This window comes from Oryctolagus cuniculus, chromosome 5 (genome assembly GCF_964237555.1).
Source record: "Oryctolagus cuniculus chromosome 5, mOryCun1.1, whole genome shotgun sequence".
In the NCBI taxonomy this organism is placed as follows: Eukaryota; Metazoa; Chordata; class Mammalia; order Lagomorpha; family Leporidae; genus Oryctolagus; species Oryctolagus cuniculus.
In genome coordinates, this window is record NC_091436.1 from 155,015,660 (window position 1) to 155,043,523 (window position 27,864).

General features: G+C 37.1%; 1 protein-coding gene and 2 pseudogenes across 8 annotated transcripts in view; 1 reads left to right on the top strand and 2 right to left on the bottom strand.

Annotated features, from left to right (window-relative positions):
• The window catches only part of LOC103349690 (ankyrin repeat domain-containing protein 26), a 151,236-nt gene that overhangs the window by 97,105 nt on the left and 26,267 nt on the right, over window positions 1-27,864 (top strand). For 6 of the 8 annotated variants that reach the window (XM_008262412.4, XM_051855074.2, XM_051855071.2 and 3 more), the window contains 8 exons: window positions 646-816; window positions 8,575-8,608; window positions 8,935-9,064; window positions 14,738-14,951; window positions 15,247-15,339; window positions 17,244-17,427; window positions 22,053-22,099; window positions 23,463-23,556. In XM_008262412.4, coding sequence (XP_008260634.2) covers window positions 646-816; window positions 8,575-8,608; window positions 8,935-9,064; window positions 14,738-14,951; window positions 15,247-15,339; window positions 17,244-17,427; window positions 22,053-22,099; window positions 23,463-23,556 — 967 coding nt within the window. The remainder of the gene's footprint in view (window positions 1-645; window positions 817-8,574; window positions 8,609-8,934; window positions 9,065-14,737; window positions 14,952-15,246; window positions 15,340-17,243; window positions 17,428-22,052; window positions 22,100-23,462; window positions 23,557-27,864) is intronic. The other 2 variants (XM_051855070.2, XM_051855075.2) reach the window with 2 other exon arrangements.
• LOC100338821 (asparagine synthetase domain-containing protein 1 pseudogene) lies at window positions 18,189-20,129 on the bottom strand (annotated as a pseudogene).
• LOC127493089 (ASNSD1 upstream open reading frame protein-like) lies at window positions 20,151-20,467 on the bottom strand (annotated as a pseudogene).

Here is a 27,864-nt window from a genome sequence, read left to right on the forward strand (position 1 = left end):
CCAGCCATTTTTCAGTGATCACTGATTTGACGGGGCAAGACGGGGAGGGAGGTGGGCAGTGGGGTGCCTGACCTCTCTGTTTGTTCCTCTATACCTTCTCTTTTTTCCAGCATAGAACTTCAAAAGCAGTTTGCCAGTCTCTCTCTTCTGCTGCTATTTGCAGCTCAATGGACCCGCTATTTCCCATCTCACCTGGTCCGCTGGGGGCTGATACCAACCTCCCGGGTCTGGGCCTCCACTGCTTTCCTTTCTTACTTGCTCTTTCTATGTGAACCTGCCCAGTTTCTGTTGCTCTCCTGGGCTTCCCATCGAGAATTTCCCATGGCTGTATCTCCAGCGTGTATCTTCTCTCCTTTTTAACTATCTATTTTGCCCTGTGTGACTCAGATTGTCCTGTTGCTATACTGCTACCTTGGAACCTCTTCTCAAATGGTTTTATAGCAAATACATTTCTAGTCTGTTTTCCCACAAACTTTTTGAAATCCTCATTTACATTTTCTCATATACAGTTAATATATTCTAACTGGATTTTTAATTAATAAATAAATTAAGTTAGTAAAGAGTAGGATTTTTACTAAGCATTGCTGTTTTTTCCCTTTGCCAGTAGATTTAAAATAATTCATTGTTTTAAACTGGTTTTTGAAGGACTGGTCCTGTCTCCCATATTAAGGAAGTATGTGAAAATAAAGATGAAAAATGGACCTTTGAAGACTCTGGAATCACAACAGTATTGGAGAAGGCCAATTCACTAGGTAGTGGTCTACTGCAAGTGAATGAAGACAACAGTTTAAATGAAGTATATCAAGATGAAACAAGGTGAAATTTATAAAGTATTTCTCAACAAAGGAATGTTAGTGGTGATTACTTTTTTCTAAAAAAAAAAAAAAATAGTGTATTTTGCAGGCCAAAGCAAGAGAACATTGCTCTTTACTAATGATCTTAAAAGGTTGATAAGATGAGGATAAGTAATCCTGACAAGAAGCAGTTTCAATACTTGGTTGTGATGGAAGGTAAATCTAGACAACATCAAGAATTTTTTTCTGAGAAAGGCAATACAGAAATCGGTGATCACTGAAAAAGAATGTAGAATTCAAAGAGCTTCTTTATTTCTTTTAATATGGAAGCATTTATATTGTGCTTGTATATTTCTGGAAATGATCTAGGACATATTCAATTAGATTTTGTTTGCATTTCTAAGTATGTAAAAGCTTGATAAATGCAGTCTTAAAGATTTATAGTAAAGAATTGTTTCTAGAACTTCTATTCCTGTTCAGCTTTATGGTGAGAGGTGGTTCATTCATAATCAGTTCAAGCATTGAATTTTCTTTCATTTAATTTTTTGGAGGAGGCATAGATACATAAAGAGATAGAGATACAGACAGGAAAATATAAAGAGCGAGGAAGCATCTTTCCTGGTTGGCTCCCTGACTGCCTGCTATACCCAGGGCTGGGTTGTGAAAAAGGGTATTTAATCCAAGTCTTTTTTAAAAAAAAAATTTATTTACTTATTTGAAAGTCAGAGATACACAGAGAGAGGAGAGGCAGAGAGAGAGAGGTCTTCCATCCAATGGTTCACTCCCCAATTGGCCGCAACAGCCAGAGATGCGCTGATCTGAAACCAGGAGCCAGGAGCTTCTTCCGGGTCTCCCATGCAGGTGCACGGGTCCAAGGTTGGGCCATCTTCTACTGCTTTCCCAGGACACAGCAGAGAGCTGGATAGGAAGTGGAGCAGCCAGGACTCGAACCGGCACCCATATGGGATGCCGGTGCTTCAGGCCAGAGCGTTAACCCGCTGCACCACAGTACCTGCCCCTAATCCAGGTCTTCTGTGTGGGTGCCAGGAGCCCAATTACTTGAACCATTTCTGCTGCCTCCCAGAGTCTGTTTTAGCAGGAACCTGGAGGCAGGAGCCATAACCAGGAATAAAATTCAGGCACTCCAATGGGGGATGTGGACATCTTAACTACCAGGATAAACATCTGCTCTGGAAATGGATATTATAATGTAATTTAACATAACAATGAATTAAAAGTTAATCATAGATTTTGTAGATTTGTGAAATGATAAATGGAAACACTTAAGCTATGCTGGATAGGATTTCATCATTCCTCAATTATTCTACGTATTAGTGTTGTTTATTGGTATCATCATGAAAAATATCTATGACTTTTCAATGTTCTCTAAAATAATTCATCTTCTGAGAGAAAGGAGAGGATTTTGTTTGTAAATGATAGAAGAGTAAACCAATTGACAGTCTATCACAGATGGTAACTTTTGGATTATAAAGTTCTAAGGAATAAAAACTACATTCCCCTGTACAAACCATGTTGACATCTCTTATGTGCTCAACAATTATTTGTTGAGTGCAAGGATAAACAGTTTAACAAATTGTTAAATACCTATTGATGAATTTCTTTAGAAAAATACATTTTAGTTTATCTAATGTAGATTTTGAAATGTGCCTGGATATAGGTCTTATAATTTTGAAAGATATTTTCAAAATTCACACCTATAAGTTATAGCCTTAAATAGAATAATAATATTGATTCTTCTGCTATCCTATCTTTTAAAAACTCTTGGAAGTAAATACTACCTTTATATTGCATTTTAAAACCTGGCTAGGAACTAGAATTACCGGAGTTTAATTCAGGGTTTGCTGCTGAGTAACTGTATGGGCTTAGGCAAGTCACATGGACTTCTTGTACTTAATAACTTCTCCTATAATATTCCTAATATGTTACCTACCTTACACATTGTGAGGGTTAAAATGAGCTTAATACATGTGCAATTCTTAGAATTACACTTAATAATTGCATGAAGTTCTGAGTAAGCTATCTAATATCATCATTACAAAAGGGTTTTTGAAGATGGCAGAATAGTGAGGGCGCGCACCGATAGTCCGGGAAAAGATAGTTTAATAAAAGTGGAGTTACTGTAGCCTCAGGAAAAGGATCAGGAAAAAAGGAAACTCTTCCGGATCTAGTGGATGTGACTCGGAGGACCTACGGGGAGAGCAAGGTCGCCCACCGTGTGGAAGCCGAGCCGCGGGAGCTGTGGGAGCCGCGGGTGCCGACCCAAATCAATAAAATCAGAGATGAAAAAGGAAAGGTAACAACAACACAACAGAAATAAAAAGCACCATCAGAAATTACTACAAGGACCTGTATGCCGGCAAACAGGGAAACCTATCAGAAATGGACAGATTCCTGGACACATGCAACCTACCTAAATTGAACCAGGAAGACATAGAAAACCTAAACAGACCCATAACTGAGACAGAAATTGAAACAGTAATAAAGGCCCTCCCAACAAAGAAAAGCCCAGGACCAGATGGATTCACTGCTGAATTCTACCATACATTTAAAGAAGAACTAACTACAATTCTTCTCAAACTATTCAGAACAAGAGGAAAAGAGGGAATCACACCAAAAGATCACAGGAAGTTCAAAACATATATTAGAAAATATCTTTGGCAAATGGCAGGGCAAAGTTACTACTTATGAGTAGTCACATTGAATGTTAATGGCCTGAAGAGGGAATCTTCCCAAATTCTTTCTATGAAGCCAGCATCACCTTAATTCCTAAGCCGGAAAAAGATACAGCATTGAAAGAGAATTACAGACCAATATCGCTGATGAACATAGATGCAAAAATCCTCAATAAAATTCTGGCCAATAGAATGCAACAACACATCAGAAAGATCATCCACCCAGACCAAGTGGGATTAATCCCTGGTATGTAGGGCTGGTTCAATGTGCATAAAACAATCAATGTGATACACCACATTAACAGACTGCAGAAGAAAAACCATATGATTATCTCAATAGACGCCAAGAAGGCATTTGATAAAATACAACACCCTTTCATGATGAAAACTCTAAGCAAACTGGGTATGGAAGGAACATTCCTCAATACAATCAAAGCAATTTATGAAAAAACCACAGCCAGCATCCTATTGAATGGGAAAAGTTGGAAGCATTTCCACTGAGATCTGGTACCAGACAAGGATGCCCACTCTCACCACTGCAATTCAATATAGTTCTGGAAGTTCTAGCCAGAGCTATTAGGCAAGAAAAAGAAATTAAAAGGATACAAATTGGGAAGGAAGAACTCAAACTACCCCTCTTTGCAGATGATATGATTCTTTATTAGGGGACCCAAAGAACTCTACTAAGAGACTACTGGAACTCATAGAAGAGTTTGGCAAAGTAGCTGGATATAAAATCAACAGCCTTTGTATGCACAGGCAATGCCATGGTTGAGAAAGAACTTCTAAGATCAATCCCATTCACAATAGCCACAAAACAATCAAATACCTTGGAATAAACTTAACCAAGGACGTTCAAGATCTCTACGATGAAAATTACAAAACCTTAAAGAAAGAAATAGAAGAGAATACCAAAAAATGGAAAAATATTCCATGCTCATGGATTGGAAGAATTAATATCTTCAAAATGTCCATTCTCCCAAAAGCAATTTATACATTCAATGCAATACCAATCAAGATACCGAAGACCTTCTTCTCAGATCTAGAAAAAATGATGCTGAAATTCATATGGAGACACAGGAGACCTTGAATAGCTAAAGCAATCTTGTACAACAAAAACAAAGCTGGAGGCATCACAATACCAGATTTCAGGACATATTACAGAGCAGTTATAATTAAAACAGCATGACTGGTACAGAAACAGATGGATAAACCAATGGAACAGAATAGAAACACCAGAAATCAATCCAAACATCTATAGCCAACTCATATTTGATCAAGGATCCAAAACCAATCCCTGGAGTAAGGACAGTCTATTCAATAAATGGTGCTGGGAAAATTGGATTTCCACGTGCATAACCATGAAGCAAGACCCCTACCTTTCACCTTACAGAAAAATTCACTCAACATGGATTAAAGACTTAAATCTATGACCCGACACCATCAGATTATTAGAGAACATTGGAGAAACCCTGCAAGATATAGGTACCGGCAAAGACTTCTTGGAAAATACCCCCAGAAGCACCGGCAGTCAAAACCAAAATTAACATTTGGGATTGCATCAAATTGAGAAGTTTCTGTACTGCAAAAGAAACAGTCAGGAAAGTGAAGAGGCAACTGACAGAATGGGAAAAAATATTTGCAAACTATGCAACAGATAAAGGGTTAATAACCAGAATCTACAAAGAGATCAAGAAACTGCACAACAACAAAACAAACAACCCACTTAAGAGATGGGCCAAGGACCTCAATAGACATTTTTCAAAAGAGGAAATCCAAATGGCCAACAGACACATGAAAAAAGGTTCAGGATCACTAGCCATCAGGGAAATGCAAATCAAAACCACAATGAGATTCACCTCACCCTGGTTCAAATGGCTCACATTCAGAAATCCACCAACAATAGATGCTGGCGAGGATGTGGGGAAAAAGGGACACTAACCCACTGTTGGTGAGAATGCAAACTGGTTGAACCACTATGGAAGTCAGTCTGGAGATTCCTCAGAAACCTGAATATAACCCTACCATTCAACCCAGCCATCCCACTCCTTGGAATTTACCCAAAGGAAATTAAATTGGCAAACAAACAAGCTGTTTGCACATTAATGTTTATTGCAGCTCAATCCACAATAGCTAAGACCTGGAACCAACCCAAATGCCCATCAACAGTAGAATGGATAAAGAAATTATGGGACATGTACCCTATAGAATACTATACACTATACAGCAGTCAAAAACAATGAAACCCGGTCATTTGCAACAAGATGGAGGAATTTGGAAAACATCATGCTGAGTGAATTAAGCCAGTCCCAAAGGGACAAATATCATATGTTCTCCCTGATCGGTGACAACTAACTGAGCACCAAAGGGGAAACTTGTTGAAGTGAAATGGACATTATGAGAAACAGTGACTTGATCAGCTCTTGTCCTGACTGTTGATGTACAATGTAATACTTTTTCCATTTTAGTAATTTTTTTTGTTCTAGTACTATTGGTTGAACTCTGTAATTAACACACAATTATTCTTAGGTGTTTAAATTTTAACTGAAAATTGATCCCTGTTAGGAATTTGGAAAACATTATGCTGAGTGAAATAAGCCAGTCCCAAAGGGACAAATATCATATGTTCTCCCTGATCGGTGACAACTAACTGAGCACCAAAAAGGAAACCTGGTGAAGTGAAATGAACACTATGAGAAACGGTAACTTGATCAGCCCTTGCCCTGACTGTTGATGAACAACTTAATACATTATCCCTCTTAGTATTTTTTTGTTTGTTCTACTTAATACAAAAGCATTAAAAACCAAAAGGTTGAATACTGTAATCAATACACAGTTATTCTTAAGTGTTGAAACTTAGCTGAAAAGTGATCACTGTTAAATATAAGAGTGGGAATAAGAGAGGGAAGAGATGTGCAATTCGGGGCATGCTCAAGCTGACTTACCTCAAACAGTAGGGTTAGAAACATACCAGGGGATGCCAATTCAATCCCATCAAGGTGGCATGCACCAATGCCATCTCACTAGTCCCAGTGATCAATTTCTATTCACAGTTGATCACAATGATAGGACTAAGAGCCAAAGGGAGCACATAAACAAGACTAGTGTCTGCAAATACTAGCTGATAGAATAAAAAAGGGAGAGAACGATCCAACATGGGAAGCGAGATACACAGCAGACCCATAGAATGGCAGATGTCCTAAACAGCACTCTGGCCTCAGAATCAGCCCTTAAGGCATGCGAATCTGGCTGAAAAGCCCATGAGAGTATTTCAGGCATGGAAAGGCAAAACACTCTGGAAAAAAAAAAAAAAAACACACACACACCCTAAATGAAAGATCTCCGCGAGTGAGATCCCAGTGGAAAGAACAGGTCATCAAAGAAGGAGGTACCTTTCTCTGAAGGGAGGAGAGAACTTCCGCTTTGACTACGACCTTGTCTAAATAAGATTGGAGTTGGCAAACTCAAAAGGCGTCCATAGCCTTGGCAGCTCATGACAAGAGCCTAGGGTGATTACTGATGCCATAAACAAGAGTGTCAATTTGTTAAGTCAACAACAGGAGTCACTGTGCACTTACTCCTCATGGAGGATCTCTGTCCTTAATGTGCTGTACATTGAGATTTAATGCTATAACGAGTACTCAAACAATATTTTTCACTTTATGTTTCTATGTGGGTGCAAACTGTTGAAATCTTTACCTAATGTATACTAAACTGATCTTCTGTATATATAGAAAATTGAAAATGAATCTTGATATGAATGGAAGGGGAGAGAGAGCAGGAAAGGGGAGGTTTGCGGGTGGGAGGGAAGTCATCGGGGTGGGGGGAGCCAATGTAGTCCATAAGCTGTACTTTGGAAATCTATATTCATTAAATAAAAGTTAAAAAAAAAGTGGGTGAAAGAGAACTGAAAAATAGAAGCTTTATTTAAGCCTGTTCGATCAAGGTTGAGGGAGTTGGTGTTTGCTGAATTGTGTTTTAGCACAATCCAGGCAGGTGACATTGATACCAGATCTGAATTCTATAAGCACAGTCTGTTTTCTGGATGGTGAGTTTGTACACTGAAACAGTATTTTTCACTTTGTGTTTCTATGTGGGTGCAAACTGTTGAAATCTTTACTTAATATATGCTAAACTGATCTTCTGTATATAAAGAGAATTAAAAATGAATCTTGATGTGAATGGAAGGGGGGAGGGAGAGGGAAAGGGGAGGGTTGCGGGCGGAAATTTATATTCATTAAATAAAAGTTTAAAAAAAAGGGTTCTCTCAGAAAGACTGCAAATAGGATTTTGTGGCTATGAAATCTTGCTTTTATTGAAGTGATAATGACAGTAAAACCTGGTTTATTTCCATCAAATAATGCAAATAGTAGTGAGTTTTGTGATACAGTGGGTTAGGTTGCTGCTGGTCATGGGCACATGCCATATTGGAGTGCCTATTTGAGTCCTGGGTACTTCAGTTCTAATTCAGCTCCCTGCTAATGTGCCTGGAAAGTGGCCCAAGTTGGCTCAAGTACTTAAGTCAGTGTCTCCCATGTGGGAGACCTGAATAAATTTTCTGGCTTCTGGCTGAAGCCTGGCACAGCCCATTTTGGACGTGAACAAATAAATGTAGATATATTCTCTCTCTCTCATTCTCTCATGCGCTCTCTCTCTCTCTCTCTGTCTCTCTGTCTCTTTCCCTTTCCAATAAATAAATAAATGTTTAAAAATACAAATAATATGTTTTTGTTTAATTTTCACTGTCAGAAAGTTGAACTAAGTTGAATTATTTGCTATAATACTATTGATAGTATATTTTCTTCTTTCATATCACTCTTAATGTTAATTAATCTATATTGTAGAATAGTACTATGTGAAAGATAATAAATGAAGCTATATAAAATATAATAGTTTATATATTCCTTATATTTTTTGTACATAATATTTTGAAAGGAATTATTTTTTTTAGGCCTGCAAAGAAAACGACTCAGGGATAGAATAGTACTATGTAAAAGATAATAAATGAAGCTATATAAAATGTAATAGTTTATATATTCCTTATATTTTTTGTACGTAGTATTTTGAAAGGAATTATTTCTTTTTAGGCCTGCAAAGAAAACGACTCAGGGAATTGAACAGGTATTACACAAAATAATCAAATGTATTATTGTGCTGAAAAAATATATTATAAAAGACAAAGTGATATATTACAAAAACCTGAATTTCAAAATATGCTGTAAAAGTTAAATTGAAAAAAAGAGAAATTTTGTAAGAATATTTACTTTGCAATTGTAACTAAGAGGCAGTAACCTTTGGTAATAATATACTTTTGATAAAAACTCAGTCTTTTTGAAAAGTATTTGTGGTTTTTCTCATGTAGTACATGGATAATTACTACATCTATAAACTTAAGTAATGGTGTAAGTATTTAGGGACATTTTGAAATAGTGTTATTTATCTTATAGGGACAATGCCAGATAAATTCTACAGATGACGAAATAACTCAGTCATGGCAAATAGCCTCAGAGGATTATGAGTGGCCTCACCCTAAGAATACTCTGTTGCTAATTGAAAAACTTCAAATGGACTGTAAAGGTAAGACTCTTGCATAAACATAAGATCTTTTATGTATACTATAGTAATATCCGCATACATTGCTTAGCGCTGCACATACAGCACTGATGTACTATAGTGGTGTTCATCTCAGAAATAAACTGTTTATTAAAATTGAATGAAATCTGTTAGATACTCTAAACTCAGAGCAAAAAAAATTGAAAATTCATATAGTAGCTTTCTTAGTGAGGATGGTACCCCCAGCATTTTTTGTTGATTTTCCCTCTATGCTTTTAGCCATGGTCAGATTACTGTCGTCTCCCACCTGGAATAACACAATAACCTTAGAAATGTTTGCCCTGCTTCCCTGCTCCTCTCCCAAAATATTGGTCATGCCTGCAGCCATAATTCAGTTTATCCCTGGTATTCAGGGATGGTTCAGTGATCCCAAATCAATCAGTGTGATACACCACATTAACAGACTGCAGAAGAAAAACCATATGATTATCTCAATAGATGCAGAGAAAGCATTTAACAAAATACAACACCCTTTCATGATGAAAACTCTAAGCAAACTGGGTATGGAAGGAACATTCCTCAATACAATCAAAGCAATTTATGAAAAAACCACAGCCAGCATCCTATTGAATGGGAAAAGTTGGAAGCATTTCCACTGAGATCTGGTACCAGACAAGGATGCCCACTCTCACCACTGCAATTCAATATAGTTCTGGAAGTTTTAGCCAGAACCATTAGGCAAGAAAAAAAAAATTAAAGGAATACAGATTGGGAAGGAAGAAGTCAAACTATCCCTCTTTGCAGATGATATGATTCTTTATTAGGGGACCCAAAGAACTCTACTAAGAGACTATTGGAACTCATAGAAGAGTTTGGCAAAGTAGCAGGATATAAAATCAATGCACAAAAATCAACAGCCTTTGTATGCACAGGCAATACCATGGCTGAGGAAGAACTTCTAAGATCAATCCCATTCACAATAGCCACAAAACAATCAAATACCTTGGAATAAACTTAACCAAGGACGATAAAGATCTCTGCGATGAGAATTACAAAATCTTAAAGAAAGAAATAGAAGAGAATACCAAAAAATGGAAAAATATTCCATGCTCATGGATTGGAAGAATTAATATCTTCAAAATGTCCATTCTCCCAAAAGCAATTTATACATTCAATGCAATACCAATCAAGATACCGAAGACCTTCTTCTCAGATCTAGAAAAAATGATGCTGAAATTCATATGGAGACACAGGAGACCTTGAATAGCTAAAGCAATCTTGTACAACAAAAACAAAGCCAGAGGCACCACAATACCAAATTTCAGGACATATTACAGAGCAGTTATAATTAAAACAGCATGACTGGTACAGAAACAGATGGATAAACCAATGGAACAGAATAGAAACACCAGAAACCAATCCACACATATACAGCCAACGTATATTTGATCAAGGATCTAAAACCAATCCCTGGAGTAAGGACAGTCTATTCAATAAATGGTGCTGGGAAAACTGGATTTCCACGTGCATAACCATGAAGCAAGACCCCTACCTTTCACCTTACACAAAAATCCACTCAAAATAGATTAAAGACCTAAATCTATGACCTGACACCATCAAATTATTAGAGAACATTGGAGAAACCCTGCAAGATATTGGCACAGGCAAAGACTTCTTGGAAAAGACCCCGGAAGCACCGGCAGTCAAAACCAAAATTAACATTTGGGATGGCATCAAATTGAGAAGTTTCTGTACTGCAAAAGAAACAGTCAGGAAAGTGAAGAGGCAACTGACAGAATGGGAAAAAATATTTGCAAACTATGCAACAGATAAAGGGTTAATAACCAGAATCTACAAAGAGATCAAGAAACTGCACAACAACAAAACAAACAACCCACTTAAGAGATGGGCCAAGGACCTCAATAGACATTTTTCAAAAGAGGAAATCCAAATGGCCAACAGACACATGAAAAAAGGTTCAGGATCACTAGCCATCAGGGAAATGCAAATCAAAACCACAATGAGATTCACCTCACCCTGGTTCAAATGGCTCACATTCAGAAATCCACCAACAATAGATGCTGGCGAGGATGTGGGGAAAAAGGGACACTAACCCACTGTTGGTGGGAATGCAAACTGGTAAAGCCACCATGGAAGTCAGTCTGGAGATTCCTCAGAAACCTGAATATAACCAGCCATCCCACTCCTTGGAATTTACCCAAAGGAAATTAAATTGCAAATAAAAGAGCCAGATTTTTATCTGCACCTCAATGTTTATTGCAGCTCAATTCACAATAGCTAAGACATGGAATCAACCTAAATGCCCATCAACAGTAGAATGGATAAAGAAATTATGGGATATGTACTCTACAGACTACTACACATCAGTAAAAAAAAAAAAATGAAATCCAGTCATTTGCAACCAAATGGAGGAATCTGGAACACATCATGCTGAGTGAAATAAGACAGTCCCAAAGGGACAAATATCATATGTTCTCCCTGATTGGTGACAACTGATGGAGCACCAAAAAGGAAACCTGTTGAAGTGAAATGGACACTATGAGAAACAGTGACTTGATTGCCCTTGTCCTGACTGTTGATGAACAACTTAATACTTTATCCCTTTTAGTATTTTTTTGTTCTACTTAATACTATTGGTTGAACTCTTTAATTAACACACATTTATTCTTAGGTATTGAAATTTAACTGAAAAGTGTTTTCTGTTGAATATAAGAGTGAGAATAAGAGAGGGAGGAGATGTACAGTTCGGCACATATTCAATCATACTTGCCCCAAATGGTAGAGTTAGAAATGTGCCAGGGAATTCCAATTCAATCCCATCAAGGTGGTATGTACCAATGCCATCTCACTAGTCCAAGTGATCAATTTCAGTTCACAATTGATCATAATGATTGGACTAAGAGTCAAAGGGATCACATAAACAAGACTAGTGTCTGCAAATACTAACTGATAGAATAAAAAAGGAAGAGAATGATCCAACATGGGAAGTGGGATACACAGCAGACTCATAGAATGGCAGATGTCCTAAACAGCACATGGCCTCAAAATCAGCCCTTAAGGCATTCAGATCTGGCTGAAGAGCCCATGAGAGTATTTTAGGTATGGAAAGCCAAGACACTCTAGCAAAAAAAAAAAAACAAAAAACAACAACAAAAAAAAAAAACAACTAAATGAAAGATCTCTGCAAGTGAGATCCCAGTGGAAAGAACGGGGCCATCAAAGAAGGAGGTACCTTTCTCTGAAGGGAGGAGAGAACTTCCACTTTGACTACGACCTTGTCCAAATAAGATTGGAGTTGGCGAACTCAAAAGACGTCCATAGCCTTGGCAACTCATGACAAGAGCCTAGGGTGATTACTGATGCCATAAACAAGAGTGTCAATTTGTTAAGTCAACAACAGGAGTCACTGTGCACTTATTCCTCATGTAGGATCTCTGTCCTTAATGTGTTGTACATTGTGAATTAATGCTATAACTAGTACTGAAACAGTATTTTACACTTTGTGTTTCTGTGTGGGTGCAAACTGTTGAAATCTTTACTTAATATATGCTAAACTGATCTTCTGTATATAAAGAGAATTAAAAATGAATCTTGATGTGAATGGAAGGGGAGAGGGAGCGGGAGATGGGAGGGTTGTGGGTAGGAGGGAAGTTATGAAGGGGGGGGAAGCCATTGTAATCATTGTAATCCATAAGCTGTACTTTGGAAATTTGTATTTATTAAATAAAATTTTAAAATATAATAATTATATCCACTCAAAAAATCAGATCTGGTGATGTTATCACTTTCTTTGAACTCAGGTATCACTTGTCATTTCAGTAAAGTTAAGAATCTTAATCCTTTAGCCTTAATACTATACTATTTTATATGCCTCTTTCTATGGGCCAGCCACTGTCTTACATGTATATTGCTGAAATAGAGGTTTTCCCTGCTTATCTTTACTTAGGTATAATTTCTGTATAAGAGACACCACATTTATACAGTGCCCAAATTTGTATGTTTTAAGTTGTGTATACACATGCAAAACCATCACTGTATCAAGATATTTAACATACCTCATCACCCACGAAAGTGTCCTTATGCCCATTTTGTATTCTTTACTCAAGAAAATACCAATATTTTCTTTAAAAAAGATTTTATTTATTTGACAGGTAGGGTTACAGACAGAGAGAGGTCTTCCATCCACTGGTTCACTCCCCAAATGGCCCCAATGGCTGGAGCTGAGCCAGGAGCTTCTTCTGGGTCTCCCATGTGGGTGCAGGGGCCAAAGCTCATGGGCTATCTTCTGTTTTTTTCAGGCCATAGAAGAGAGCTGGATTGGAAGAAGAGAAGCCAGGACATGAACTGGCACCCATATGGGATACTGATGCTACAGATAGCAGTTCTACCTGTTAGGCCATAGCACTGGACCCATATTCTTTCATTTAATATGTGTTATTTGTATTTGTTTCCATCCAGTATCATGACAATAAATATTGTAATTTCTGCTTATATTTCTGTAACTTGGTTTTAATAAAAATCTTCCATGCCTCTACTTATCTTCTTGAGCTTTGTTTTATAATACAGTTGAGTTCCTTATAAACAATTAGTTTCTTTTCAGTCTTGCTTTTATACTTTGATATGTGGATCAGAACCATGTTCAGCCTAGAGCTAGTTTCCCACTCCTGAGACAAAGTCATTCTCATTACTTTATTAATTGTCCCATGACTTAGAAATTTATCTGTTTTACTGATGGGAATGGATGCTTTTCGTGGAATTCCATGTGTACCAGGAAGAATTTCCTCTAACCTTTTCATATATTTTCCCATTATCTTTTTTTTTTTTTTTTGACAGGCAGAGTTAGACAGTGAGAGAGAGAGACAGAGAGAAAGGTCTCTGATAGACATGCAATATTCATGGCTCTGCTAACACCTGAATGGGGTCTCTGCAGATCTCTAACATTCTTTCTCAGTACTATCCTTTCCTTTTGGTATACCGTGATATCCAACTGCCTTGGTGTCTCAAGACTCTCAGTTTAATGATGTCAACTCAGGAAGTCTGGTGGACTCTACCTTCCTTTCCTCTGCCTGTGTGATGGCCTGGAATCTCTTCATGCATGGAGCTGGGACATTTCTGAGATGTGCTTCATTTGTTCTCTGTCCTTCAGGGATCATTTTCTTTATTGTCTGATGACTGTTATCTTGAAAATTTCTATTTAATGTTCTTTGTTGTTTTTTGTTGTTTTGTGTAGGAGGGCAAACCATTTTGACCAGAAACAAACTGCAGCTGAGCTCCAGCATTTGCGGTAGACTGACTGGACTGTTTTCTTCTTCCTTTGCTTAGATGCTCTATTCTCATTTTTCATTTCTCAGGGTAGCCATGTCTTCCTCAGCGAACTCTCTTCTCTGGGCCTAGTGCAGATCAAATTGTATAATGTGACTAAAGAATTATATTTCCTACAACATTTATCTGAATGTGGAGTTGTAGTTTTATTTTTTTTCTTCTCCACTAGACTTTAACTAAATAAGAACAGGTATCTTATCTATTTTATCTGAAGAGCCCAACATAATATCTTACATTACAGACATGCAATACAGATTTTGTTAAGTACATGAATGAGTGAATGTGAAATTGAATTAAAGTTTATGTGCAAAAATCTTATAATTTATTTCTATCTTCCTTTCTCCCTTACACTAGATTCTGTCAGCCTATTGAAAATCCAAGATGCTGTACTTTCATATGAAAGAGTAATAGAATTTAAAAAAAGTCACTGTAGACTGCTGATAGGAAAAATTAGGTATATGGAAAATAAGGTCAGTAGACTACAAAAACAACTCTCAGAAATAACAGAAGAGAAAACACAGTTGAAGCGCCAAACAGTAGAAAGGGAACAAGAATGCTGCAGTTTGAGGTATGACATCGTTCTTTTAAGGAAATATTAAAACTGTATAGTTTAAAACTTTTATTAATTTGATATAGAGTGTGAGAGATCCCATTGGCTGGTAAACTCATATCACTATGTTCCTAAATCTGTATACATGAAATACATGAAATTTGTGTGTCTTAAATAAAATTTTTAAGAAAAAAAAGAAAAGAAAAATTGCCTGCAAAGGCCTGGGGCAAGAAAAAGGCCAGTGCCAGTAGCTAGGACTTTCATCTGGGTGGCAAGAACCCCAGTTACTCAAGTCATAACCATTGTCTTCCAGAATCTGCATTGACAGGAAGCTGGAGTCAGAAATCAGAGCCAGCAACTGGACCCAGATAACTGCAGTATGGCACACAAGCGTCTTAACTGCTATGTAAAATGCTCAGCCCTGAACTATTTACTTTGTACTGAAGGTGCATGGGAGGATTCAAGTTGCTGTCACACTGTCAGAGATTTTTACAAGGGAAAACTTTTTTAGTCTTGTGGGATGAGAAATTCTTGGAAAGAACATATATCAAATTCATAAGTGATAACTAAATACTTATTTTTCAAACCATAATTTTAATGGCTACATAGGTGTCCACAGTATGGAAATTTCATTATTTTTTAACAAATTTAATTTTCAGTACTTCCATTTTACAGTATATGATAATTCCCCCAAGGAACATATTTTATATAAATCTTCTCTTATATTTCTAATTATCTTGGGTAAATTCTTCTGTATATGTGTTTGTCAGACAGAAACCTTTGAAAAAATTCTTTAATGTTCCTAAATTGTTCTCAAGAAAGTTTATACCCATTTACAGTTCCAACAACAGAGTTTCAAATGACCATTTTCTAAACCCATAATACTTTTTGAAGTCATTGTTTTATTCTTTTTTTGAAGATTTATTTATTTATTTATTTGAAAGGCAGAGAGTTACAGAGAGGCAGAGGCAGAGAGAGAGAGAGAGGTCTTCTAGCGGCTGGTTCACTCCCCAGGTGGCCTCAATTGCCAGAGCTGTGTTGATCTGAAGCCAGGAGCTTCTTCCAGGTCTCCTACGTGGGCGCAGGGGCCCAAGAGTTGGGCTATCTTCTGTTGCTTTCCCAGGCCATAGCAGAGACCTGGATTGGAAGTAGAGCAGCTGGGACTCGAACCAGCTCCCATTAGGGATGCCAGCACTGCAGGTGGCAGCTTTACCCACTATGCCCAGCGCCCGCCCCTGTTTTATTCTTAATTTGAATAAAAAGCAAAATGAAATATTTTCATACACAGATAAAATTCATTCAAAGTTCTATTTTAAAAGCCTTGCTAATCTTCCTTAATCAACATTAGGTACTATCTTAATCCATTTTAAAACTGTTCATAAAATTCATAATAGTCAACAAGATAATAAAATAAGTATTACCAAAAAAGCAATATAAAATGTGTATGTGTATGGTAACAGATATTTTCTCTTTTTTTAAAGATTTATTTTATTTATTTGAAAGACAGAGTTACAGAGAGAAGTAGAGACAGAGAGAGAGGTCTTCCATCCGCTGGTTCACTCCCCAGATGGCTGCAACGGCCAGGGTTGAGCCCATCCGAAGCCAGGAGCCCGGAGCTTCTTCCGGGTCTCCTACGCGGGTGCAGGGGCCCAAGGACTTGAGCCATCTTCTACTGCTTTCCCAGGCCATAGCAGAGAGCTGGATCAGAAGAAGAGCAGCCAAGACTAGAACCGGCGCCTATCTGGGATGCTGGCGCTTCAGGCCAGGGCATTAACCTGCTGTGCCACAGCACCGGTCCCTGGATATTTTCTTTAGTTATGGGTTATAGTACTCTGCAGATATATGTTGTGTGAAAGACATTGGATGGTTCTGTCTTATTTTGTGAATAATTTTCAAGGATACTTGAAATATTTCATGAGAATGAGATCTTATTTCTAATGAATATATAACATTCAAAATATTAATATTAGTTAGTCAACTCTAAATTATCTATCTTAATTAGACAGTAATAATATTTTAAAGATAATTTTTAATTTATAATTTTGCTGAATAATTTTAATATATACCTCAGATACTAATAAAGGAAACTGATCAGTTATTGGGATGTTCTTTCATCACTACTTTTCAAGTATATTTGTTATTTGGGAGAGAGTAAAATGAGAAATTCAAACATGCAAATCAGTAGAAAAAATATTTGAGAACATAGAAATTAAATTAAGATAATATTCCAGCATATTAGAGACCAAATCACAAATTTAATTTTTTATTTTCTAACAAAATTAATTTTAAGATAACCATATTTAACTGCAGATTTACATTAAAGAAAGAAAAAGAAAAGAGAAGAAATGCTGATATATTGTCTGAAAAAATTGGGGAAGAGTTAAAAAGAAAAGAAAAGCAATATGGTAAAGAAGTTGAAATGAAAGGACAACTTGAACTGACACTTAAAACATTAGAAATGAAATTGAGGACTGTAAGAAGTAATTTGAATCAGGTAAATGAATCTGGTAGATGTTAGTATTTCTAGTTGTATTCTTTATTACTTATAATAGCCCCCTATTTAAAATGTATTATTTAGATTTAAAACAAAAATGTTCTATCATCTTAAAATGAATTATGAAGTTTATAGCTCAAATTATTTATTATAAATCTTGCACTGATAAAGCTTAGTACATTTTTTATGAATAAAGCAATGGAAAATAAGTTGAATTATCTCATATTTTATATTAAAATTCAGACATACTTCTGAGACTATTGTGAAACTAGTTAAATATTTTGTAATGGCATATTATTTCTAATTTCATATTTCATACCTACTTGTATTTATTTATTTTATGACTTATTTATTGATTGATTTGAAAGGCAGAGTGATAGAGAAGGGGAGAGTAGAAATCATCTACTAATTTCACTATCCAAATGTTCACATTCCCTGGGGCTGGTCCAGACCGAAGCCAGGAGCCTAGAACTCCACCGGGATCCCCCATGTGGATAACAGGAGCCCAAGCACTTGGGCCATCCTCCAGTGCCTTCCCAGGCACTTTGGCAGGGAACTGTAAACAGAAGCAGAGCAGCTGGGCCTGGAAGTAACACTACAATAAGTGATGCCGGCATTGCTTAGCTTACTGTGCCACAATGCCAGCCCACTTGCATGTATTTAAAAACTTTTTGCTCTTTGATTGATTTAGCAGTTATTTTTTTAAAGCAGCTAGATATTTTATTTTTATATAACTGTCATTCAGTAAATACTGTTAACACTCTGAAATCACATTACAATTTAACTTCCTTTTCAAAAGAAAGGTTTTATAAGGAAATAATCTGGAGCCTTCCACACTTATCAGATGCCTTTTCATTACTGTTTTCCATCTTTGCAATTCTGGATCCAAACTGCATGGCCCGCTTTGGCAGGAGAGCAGAGGCTGTAAGGCCGAGTTCCACAGCTGCCAGACGTAAAATTAGTTTCTCACCAATTCCTCGGGGTAGAGTCAGGTTTGCCTTTTCCCAGATGGGTAGGGAATTTAGAAAGGAGACAACATTTTCATTCAGGAAGGGAAATCTTGCTTCTTTCCCATGATCACCAATTACTCTGTCATCACGACCAAGGTTTCTAGAAGAAATTCGACCCAGTTCCATCGTTATTTCCTTGTTCAGTCCTCCCGGTCCATGCGTACGGAAGTGAACACGATGACGGGAATAACCTGCAAGTTGCTCATCTGCACCAATTCCAGTGAGAACTACCTTTGCACTGCTCTGATAGGACTTCACTTCATCCTGAGTCACTAGCCAGCCAGTTCCTCTGGAAGCAAACCAGACTGCACAGCCAATGCTATCATCCAAAACCGTATCCAGGGGCTGAACTAAGTGATTTATTTGAGTTCTTCTTAATTGTTGCAGTTCTTCCAGAGAAACATTAATTTCAACAAAATTCCACATTCGAGAAGGGTTAACAGCTTGCAGTTCCTTTAGTCCTGCCTTTCCTGTGACTCTATCTGGTACACTGTATTTCTCATCAGGACTATCAGCACCACGGGCAGCAGTACCTACAGAGAACTCCTCAGAAGGCATTTCATGATTTTTCTGTTTACTCGGTCTTTTGTTACGGCTACTTGGAACGGTCTTTTCTTTAGTCATGAAAGCTACATTCAGGAGATCAACTGGTTCACCTAAAGGAATATGACGATCAGCAAGGGTAGCAATAACCATGGAATCGATGCCTCCAGAAAACAGGACGGCAACATTCGCTTTCCTATCACCCGTCTTCAAAACTCCATTTGGTACCAGGTTTTCGTCCCTCTGTAGACACAAGACACGTCTCTTGACTGCGACACTAAGGACATCAATGAACTTTTCAACTACTTCTCTCATGTGTCCATCAGTAAGGCAGACCTGAAGGGTCTCTCTTGAGAGTGGGATACTGGAAATGTGACTGCAATGAGTCGCCAATGGAGCTTGTGGCAACGTCATATTTAAAGGAGAAATAGGCGTTCCAAGATGTAGTTTGGCTTCATTTGCCACCACTGATACAAATGTCGGCAAGTCTGCTGAAACATGAGTCAGGCTGGTACTGCACTCTTCAGTAGCATTCTCCCTAGAAATACATTCCCAAGGATACAACTGCAACCTTACATGTTTGGCCATGGCAGCAGACTGGAGATCAATTCTGAAAATTCCAGATGCTGGAACTTCTTGCCACTGATTTGCCACTCCATATGTCTGGGGGCCAACTGAAGAGAGGCAGAAACTCTTGTCCAAATTATTAAAATGCCAAAGCAAACTATGGCAACCAAAAAAATCCCTACCAAACCATAAACTGTGACTAGATGCTTGATAATATATAAAAGACCAAGGACCTTGGACTTCTGAGAAGAGGGACATAATATCAGATTCACTCTTACAAGAGGAAAGATAATTAAACATAATTTGAGTATCATTCTCTATTTCTTCAACCTTTATTCCACTAAAGACTTCTCCATTCCATAGGAACACATTGCCTCTTTCATCTTCCACAGGCTGGGCAGTCAAAACACCCCTCAAGTGAAGGACATGGCCAGAAAACACACACTGGTAGTTCATATAACATTTTAACAACTGTTTACTGCTCTCAGGACCCCGACGTTTAAGATTATATAGTAGATCTTCTTTCAAATCTTTTCTCCAGTGTTCAACAGAAAAGCTTACAGAACAGCAAATGCCACACATAATGATGTGAAATCAGGTTGACTATTTCTTGATACTAGTCTTCTCAGAATTTTTATTTCTTGGTATTCTTTTTTCAATTCATCCAATATATTCTTGCTTTCAGAAAGCACTCTGTGCGGTCTGCCAGAAAGAATATATTGCTGTTCTGCTGTTGCCTGTATACTCTCCTGTTCTTCTTCAGGTTAGAAAGTTCATCCACAACAACTTTTTGTTCTTTAATCTTGTTGCAAAGATCCTCCTTGTGTAGGGTCGGGCCGCCGGCGGGGACCGGCACAGCGCTGTCCTCTGGGTGCACACCCTGGCCGGGCATCTCCAACCAGCTGCAGACACGCAGGATTCACCAGGGACCCCGAGAGTCCCACCACTGTCCGCCCCAGCCACAGCGCCGGCAGCATCACCCGCCTTGCAGCGGTCTCACCAACCTCCTCCGCGCACTCACTCCAACGCCTGCCTGATTTAGCAGTTATTTATGCAGTTAGTTTGAGCTATTTTTGAGGGAAATTTCCGAAACTTATCTGTTCTTTGACATATTTACATGAATATTATAAATTAAGTTTTAGGATAAAACAATGTATTTTAAGCAGTTACATGCAAAATTAAAAGCACTTAATCCTAGCAAAAGATAATTTTTTATCAAATACTAATAAAATTTAGATATCAAAAATACCTAAAATTTATTTCATTTATTATATATTCAATACTGGGGTTTATACCTTTATAGCAATTTAGTCAGTACAGAGACCTGGCACTATCTTTTCCAGTATGCCATATGTACTCTTAATCCACTCATCAGAGTGCTTGCTCCAAACACCCCATAAACAGGTGTCATGGAGGAACTGATTTGGGAATGTTGATATAACCATAGAGTTCAGTGTTTTCAGTTCAGTGGCTTAGCCTGTCTCTGCTAGTCATGTAATTTATGTACTACTACATCCAAAATGCTGTTTGCAACATGGGACATAATAATTTCCCACTGAAGGGTACTGACCAAGCTATACATTATAATTGGAAAAAGTACTATTGTCTAATATAATAGGTGAAAGTTTTATGAAGTCCTGGGGGTGTGTCCTGGGCTTCATGCTCCCCATTTGCTGCCAGTCTCAATAATGTGAAGAACATTTCAGTGAAACTTGTATAGGAGCCAAATCTCCCTGCCATGCCAGATATACTAAAATGTGAAATCCATAATGTTGGAAATGGAAAATACAGGTCATTATGTACCGCATACTCTTCTAAGCACTTTACCATTATTCACAAATTTATTTTTCCCTGCATTCCAATGTGGTGAGTACTGTTCCTATCTCCATACTGTATATTTCACTATACAGCTGAAAAAAAAAAAAAACAAACCAGAGACATCCAACATTCATTTACTTATGATCACACAACACAGCTGATAATTTGTGGAGCTGTGGTTTATACCGTGGCATTCTGGCTTCTGAGTAGATAATTCTTCTTATGCAGTTCCAAAGAGAAAGATCATGTGGTTGTCATCTAAAATATTATGTGAATTTTAAAATCCTTGGCATAACTTATCATTCATATATGTGAATTTTGAAAATTATACTTGATATGGTGGTGCTGGATCATAAATATATAATTGCTTACCACACAAGATAATTTCCTATCTTTCTCCAGTTGATCAATGTTGTTTCTTTGCGTATTTATCTGACAAATTATAATTTTAAGACAAGACTAATGTTGTGCTTTAGCCCTAGAGCAGGGTCTTGATGTTACTGTGGAGGACTAAGGATTATTATTGTAGGTCCTGTGCCAGAAGATCACTGCTGCAACAGCTCAGCTCTGAACAATATGCAGATAAAACTGTGGCTCTGTTTGGAGGGAATTTTATGAAAACTATAAGCAATGAGTAGATTTAAACCAAATTATTAGTAAAGTTCTTCCCCTCCTGCTTTGTTTTAGTTGCAAGAAACACAGAATCGCAACATTGTGCAAGAAGCTATGAAGAGGTAAGATCACTTGGAAAAGTAAAATTTAAATTAGCATTACGTGAAATTCGTATACCTTAAATAAAATTTAAAAAGATTTTTTAAATTCAAGATAGTGATAAAAAAAAAGTTACGTATTTCCTGTAATATCAAAAGAAGTTTTAGAAATGCATCCAGGAAATTATCTTTCAAAATTTTGCTCATAATAGACATTTTTAAAAGTACACATTTCTGCCCATAAAATTTAACATTTCTCATTATGGTCACCAGGCAATTCAAATTATAAATATTTACACAGTTACAGACATTCTGCAGTTACATTGGTCATCTAGCTTTATGATGACCATGACTTTTTTAAAATGTAGTAACCTTTGTAAAAGCAGTGCTGTTATATTCAATATAAATAAGTAATTCATTTGGAATTTAGTTTTGGCTCATGAATTAGACTGATCTTGTGACTTAAAGCTAAGAAAAATCTTTGTAATATTGCTAGTGTTCTCTAGATACAAAAATTAGTATTCATACCCATAGACTTCTGTGCTTAGTATAAAATATACATCATAAACAAAATTGTTTTTCTTAAAAGACTTTCTTAGTGCTTTTGTTGAAGTCATCAAAGGCATTATGTACATGGAATTTTTTCTTTTTTTTTTTTTATTTGACAGGTAGAGTTAGACAGTGAGAGAGAGAGACAGAGAGAAAGGTCTTCCTTCCATTGGTTCACCCCACAAATGGCCGCAATGGCTGGAGCTACGCCAATCCGAAGCCAGGAGCCAGGTGCCTTCTCCCGGTCTCCCATGTGGGTGCAGGGGCCCAAGCACTTGGGCCATCCTCCACTGCCTTCCCGGGCCACGGCAAAGAGCTGGACTGGAAGAGGAGCAACCGGGACTAGAACCTGGCCCCCATATGGGATTTTGTTTCCTGCCTTCTTTTGCTTATAACATGAAAATGTTTATATCACTAAAATGCTTATAACTCCTAAAAATCTACTATCAAATTAATACTGCTATTAATTATGAATTTAATAAATTTTTTTTCAAAAATAAAAAAATTAGCACACCGAATAGCTTGAGTATTTATTAAAAAAATAAGAAGTGTAGTATGGGAATTGTATCAGCTACGATAATATGTACATCTATGTGAAACCAGGGAAAAATTTCAGCTTTAAGTCATTTTAAGATGCACAGTTTTCCATATATCCCTAAATTTGTATTTATCCAGAAAACACAGGTAGAAAAAATGGTACAGTTGCTGAATTATTTACTTTTAAAATATTTAAGAATTAATCTAATTAATTCTTAAATGTAGTTATCAGATGTTCAGAAATTATGTGGCTGTGTTTATATTTATACATGAGAATAATTATTTAAAATATACATTTCAGGCTTGAAAGTGAAAATTCTCAGTTAAAACTTACAATCAAAGAACAGGCAGACAAAATAAAACAGATTCAGCAAAACCTGTTAAATCCAAGTTCAGTAAGTCAATCTCTTCAATTCTGACATATTAAAAAGTATTTATTTCTATCATAGTTTTGTATAAGGATATTTTAGATAATATGAAAGGCCTCTAATACAAGTATTTATTATATTTATTTATTTTTTCTATTTGTAATGCTTGTCATATTGATATTATAGAAGAAATCAACTGAATTCATAAAATTAATTATTTTGGTAGTAATATTTTAAAAGCCATGATAGTCTAAAAACACTATTTTGTGTATTCTACACATTTGTTCATCCACTTATGAAGATTTTAATTATTTTTACCCTTTGACTTCTATGAATTATATTGCTATGGGCAATGAAATATAACTTTCTGTTTGAATCCTTGGTAATATTTATATTTTCAAAAAATCTTTCCTGAAAGTCTGAAATGCTTTCAGTGAGATTTTCTGAATGAATTGTGTTAGGTGTTGAAATCCTTCACTAATGGAAACCAGGTTATTATATAACATTTTTCACCCAAAAGAATTAAAAAAAAAAAAACAGAAAAAGATAAGGGAGATGTCAGTGAATAAGTAGATATTCCCCCAAACATAATGCTCTTAGCATTTCAAGTTCAGAAATTAATTTTTCCATAAATACATGCTTTTTAGCCTTTAAAGGACTTAGTTCAATCTTATAAAATATTCATGTGTAATCCATGATACTTATTTCTCAATGTATAGTGGAAACTATGTAATTATGTAATTAAGAAAACAGGATTCTCCTATCACTCATGCATGTTAACACTAAATTGGCACAATGAAATATTTGCTTCACTAATTAGTTTCTTTCAGTCCCAATGACTGTGACTGCACTGTGTAAAGAAAGCTGTTTGAACAACTAGAACATTTTTAACTAGTATTTCTCATAAGGGAAGAAATATTAAAAACATTTTTTTCTAGACTCTGTGTCAACCTGATTTTTTAGCATACTTTCCAACCATGTATCATGACTTTGTATTGTAAAGGAGTCTTTTGTGAATGAAAGTTCCAGGAGACATACCTTTATAGAAGTGTCATACAGAAATATATTATGGTATTCAAATTAAAAAAAATGTAGGTGTCCCAACACCAAATTAAACTTGTCTAAAATAATGAAGGATTTTCTGTAGATTCACGTGAGAATGAATTAGTAATATGGCTTATATTTATTTACTTTGAAGTCTACACTTTGAAAAAAAAATTTAATACAAAATAGCTTTCAACTAAATCAATAGCCTCTTTTCCAGAAAGTTCTTATCTCATGAATCCCTACAGCAGAGTTTACCTGGATTAATGTGGTTGATGAACACAATTTTAAAGTGAAGAATATGGATTGGGAATAAGAGATAACGCCAGGTGATTCAGACCTCCAAATAATGTAGTTGAGTGTGTACCTGAAGGGACTTCAGAAGATTTCCACAAGGTCATGTCTCTATGGAAGAGGGAATTTTCCAAAAGAAAACAGAAGCAAACGATGATGTGACCCTTGTCAGAAGTTTTGTATTAGATAATTTGTACAAAGTATACTAGTCACATTCTATGGGTTATCAGGGTACCCCCTCAATATTAGAAAACACCACATTCAGTTTAACACACCCACGAATCAACATAAAATACACAGAATTAACTTTACACAAGTAATCCATTCCAAGTAATGTTTTATGACTGATTGATAATAGACATATGAGAAGCAAACTAGGAGAGGGAGTTAAAAGTATAAGGTACCTCAATAAAATGATCGGGCTGGAAATATTTTTTAAGCAATCTGGGTTGAAGCCTTGCTATTTAAGGAATGCTGAGAGAGTTTATGAAGAGCAATAGAAAAATTCCAGGGTGGCCGCATTTGTTAGAGGAGCAGAGGGGAAGGTGTGGTCACTAGGAGTGGTTACTACTGAGAACTGAAGCAGGATAAGGACTCAGAAAGGGGTCCATGGTGACCCTCAAGGTTTCTTCATTGAAATTATGGGATTGAAAGTCAAGTTTTAAGTTAAAACAAAAAAAAATGACAAAGAGTTAGACCTGTGGAATATACATGCATTTTAGAATATTAGAGTACGATAAAAGGGAGAAAAACAGGATGATAGAAATACCCCAAGGATGTGGGAAATTATGTCTTTGTATTTCAAAGTGAAGGCTTAATCTTTACTCAGAGATATTTACAAAACTACAATGTTGAAACCTATGGAAGAATTCTTACAATGAGTGTATTTGTCCCATCCTGAAGTCAAGTAAGTATATTAATGCTTAGTATTTTATTTGTAAAGTTTTCTATTTTTCACAAATTTTGTAGTTAAATTCCAGAAAAGATAATGAGAAAATGTGAATCTGTTTTGGATTGTTTTAAGAAAAGTCATTTTTCAAATCTGTTTGCATTTTACAACATATTACTCATGAACTCTCATGAAATAATTTTTTTAAGCAAGAAGAGTTAGACTTTTAAAAATAACTTTATTTCAAGGTTTGTGGATGAGAAGGAGCAATTAAAGAAAATCACTGAGTCAGGCCGGCGCCGCGGCTGAATAGGCTAATCCTCTGCCTGCGGCGCCAGCACCCCGGGTTCTAGTCCCAGTCCGGGGCGCCGGATTCTGTCCCGATTACTCCTCTTCCAGGCCAGCTCTCTACTGTGGCCCGGGGAAGGCAGTGGAGGATGGCCCAAGTCCTTGGGCCCTGCACCCGCATGGGAGACCAGGAGGAAGCACCTGGTTCCTAGCTTCTGATCAGCACGGTGGGCCAGCCGCAGCAGCCATTTGGTGGGTGAACCAACGTCAAAGGAAGACCTTTCTCTCTCTCTCTCTCTCTCTCTCTCTCTCTCACTGTCCACTCAGCCTGTCCAAAAAAAAAAAAAAAAAAAAAAAAAAAAAAAAGAAAGAAATAAAAAAGAAAGAAAAAAGAAAAGAAAAGAAAATCACTGAGTTAAAAACTCTGGAGTATTATAATTTAACTCAAGAAATGAAGAAAATGGTGAATTTGAAAAAGAGATAACAGCAATATTTCAATATTTCAGCTCATTTCAACCATTCTTTATAATTTGATTTTATAGAACCCTATAAACAAATCACACTATATCACTATAGTTACATTTTCATAACTATTGCATTTTGAATTTTGCCCCTCTGAAACTTACAGCACTATCTGAAACCTTTTTTGAATTCCAAATATTAATCTTTCTCTTTAATGATTTCAAAAACAGAAATGAGGTCAGCTTTGTGGTACAGCAGTTTGAACCACCACTTGTGATGCTGGAATCCCATATCAGATTGCTAGTTCAAACTCCCTACCAAGGCAACTGGCAGGGCAGCAGAGATAGCCAAAGTTCTCTGGGCCACTGCCACCTATGTGGGAGATCTGGATGGAGTTCTGGGATCTCGACTTTAGCCTGTCCCAGCCCTGGCTGTTGTGTCTATCTCGGGAGTGAACCAATGAATGGAAGATGTCTTCCTTTGATTATCCCTCCCTCTCCCTCTGTCACTCTGCCTCTCAAATAAAAAAAAATTAAAATAAGCAATAGCAATGTCTTTGATATATACTATAAATTGCACTCTTCCCTATCCCCTTTGAGTTTTCATCTCTGAAGAATTTTTTTGCTCCCTGCAGAAATGGGGCCAGCGCTGTGGAGCAGCAGGTTAAAGCCCTGGGCTGAACAGCACTGACATCCCTTATGGGTGCCTGTTCTAGTCCCGGCTGCTCCACTTCCGATACAGCTCTCTGCTGTGGCCTGGGAAAGCAGTAGGATATGGCCCAGGTCCTTGGGCCCCTGCACCCAGGTAGGAGACCCGGAAGAAGCTCCTGGCTCCTGGTTTCGGATCAGCTCAGCTCCGGCCGTTGTGAACCAGCAGATGGAAGACCTCTCTCTCTGTCTTTACCTCTCTCTGTAACTCTGTCTTTCAAATAAATAAAATAAATCTTTAAAAAAAAGAAATAAAATATTCAAAACCTAAATATCAGTGCCATTTTGCATTTTCTTATAAAATATTAAAGATTGTTACAACAGTTATCTCGAATGACACAATGCAATGGAATTCAGTTGTTAACAACAGTCATTTTATAAGATTGGATGACGTGTACCTGAATGAAAATGTCATGGGCTGGTGCCGCGGCTCACTAGGCTAATCCTCCACCTTGCGGCGCTGGCACACCGGGTTCTAGTTCCGGTTGGGGCGCCGGATTCTGTCCCCGTTGCCCCTCTTCCAGGCCAGCTCTCTGCTGTGGCCAGGGAGTGCAGTGGAGGATGGCCCAAGTCCTTGGGCCCTGCATCCCATGGGAAACCAGGAGAAGCACCTGGCTCCTGCCTTCAGATCAGGGCGGTGCGCCGGCCACA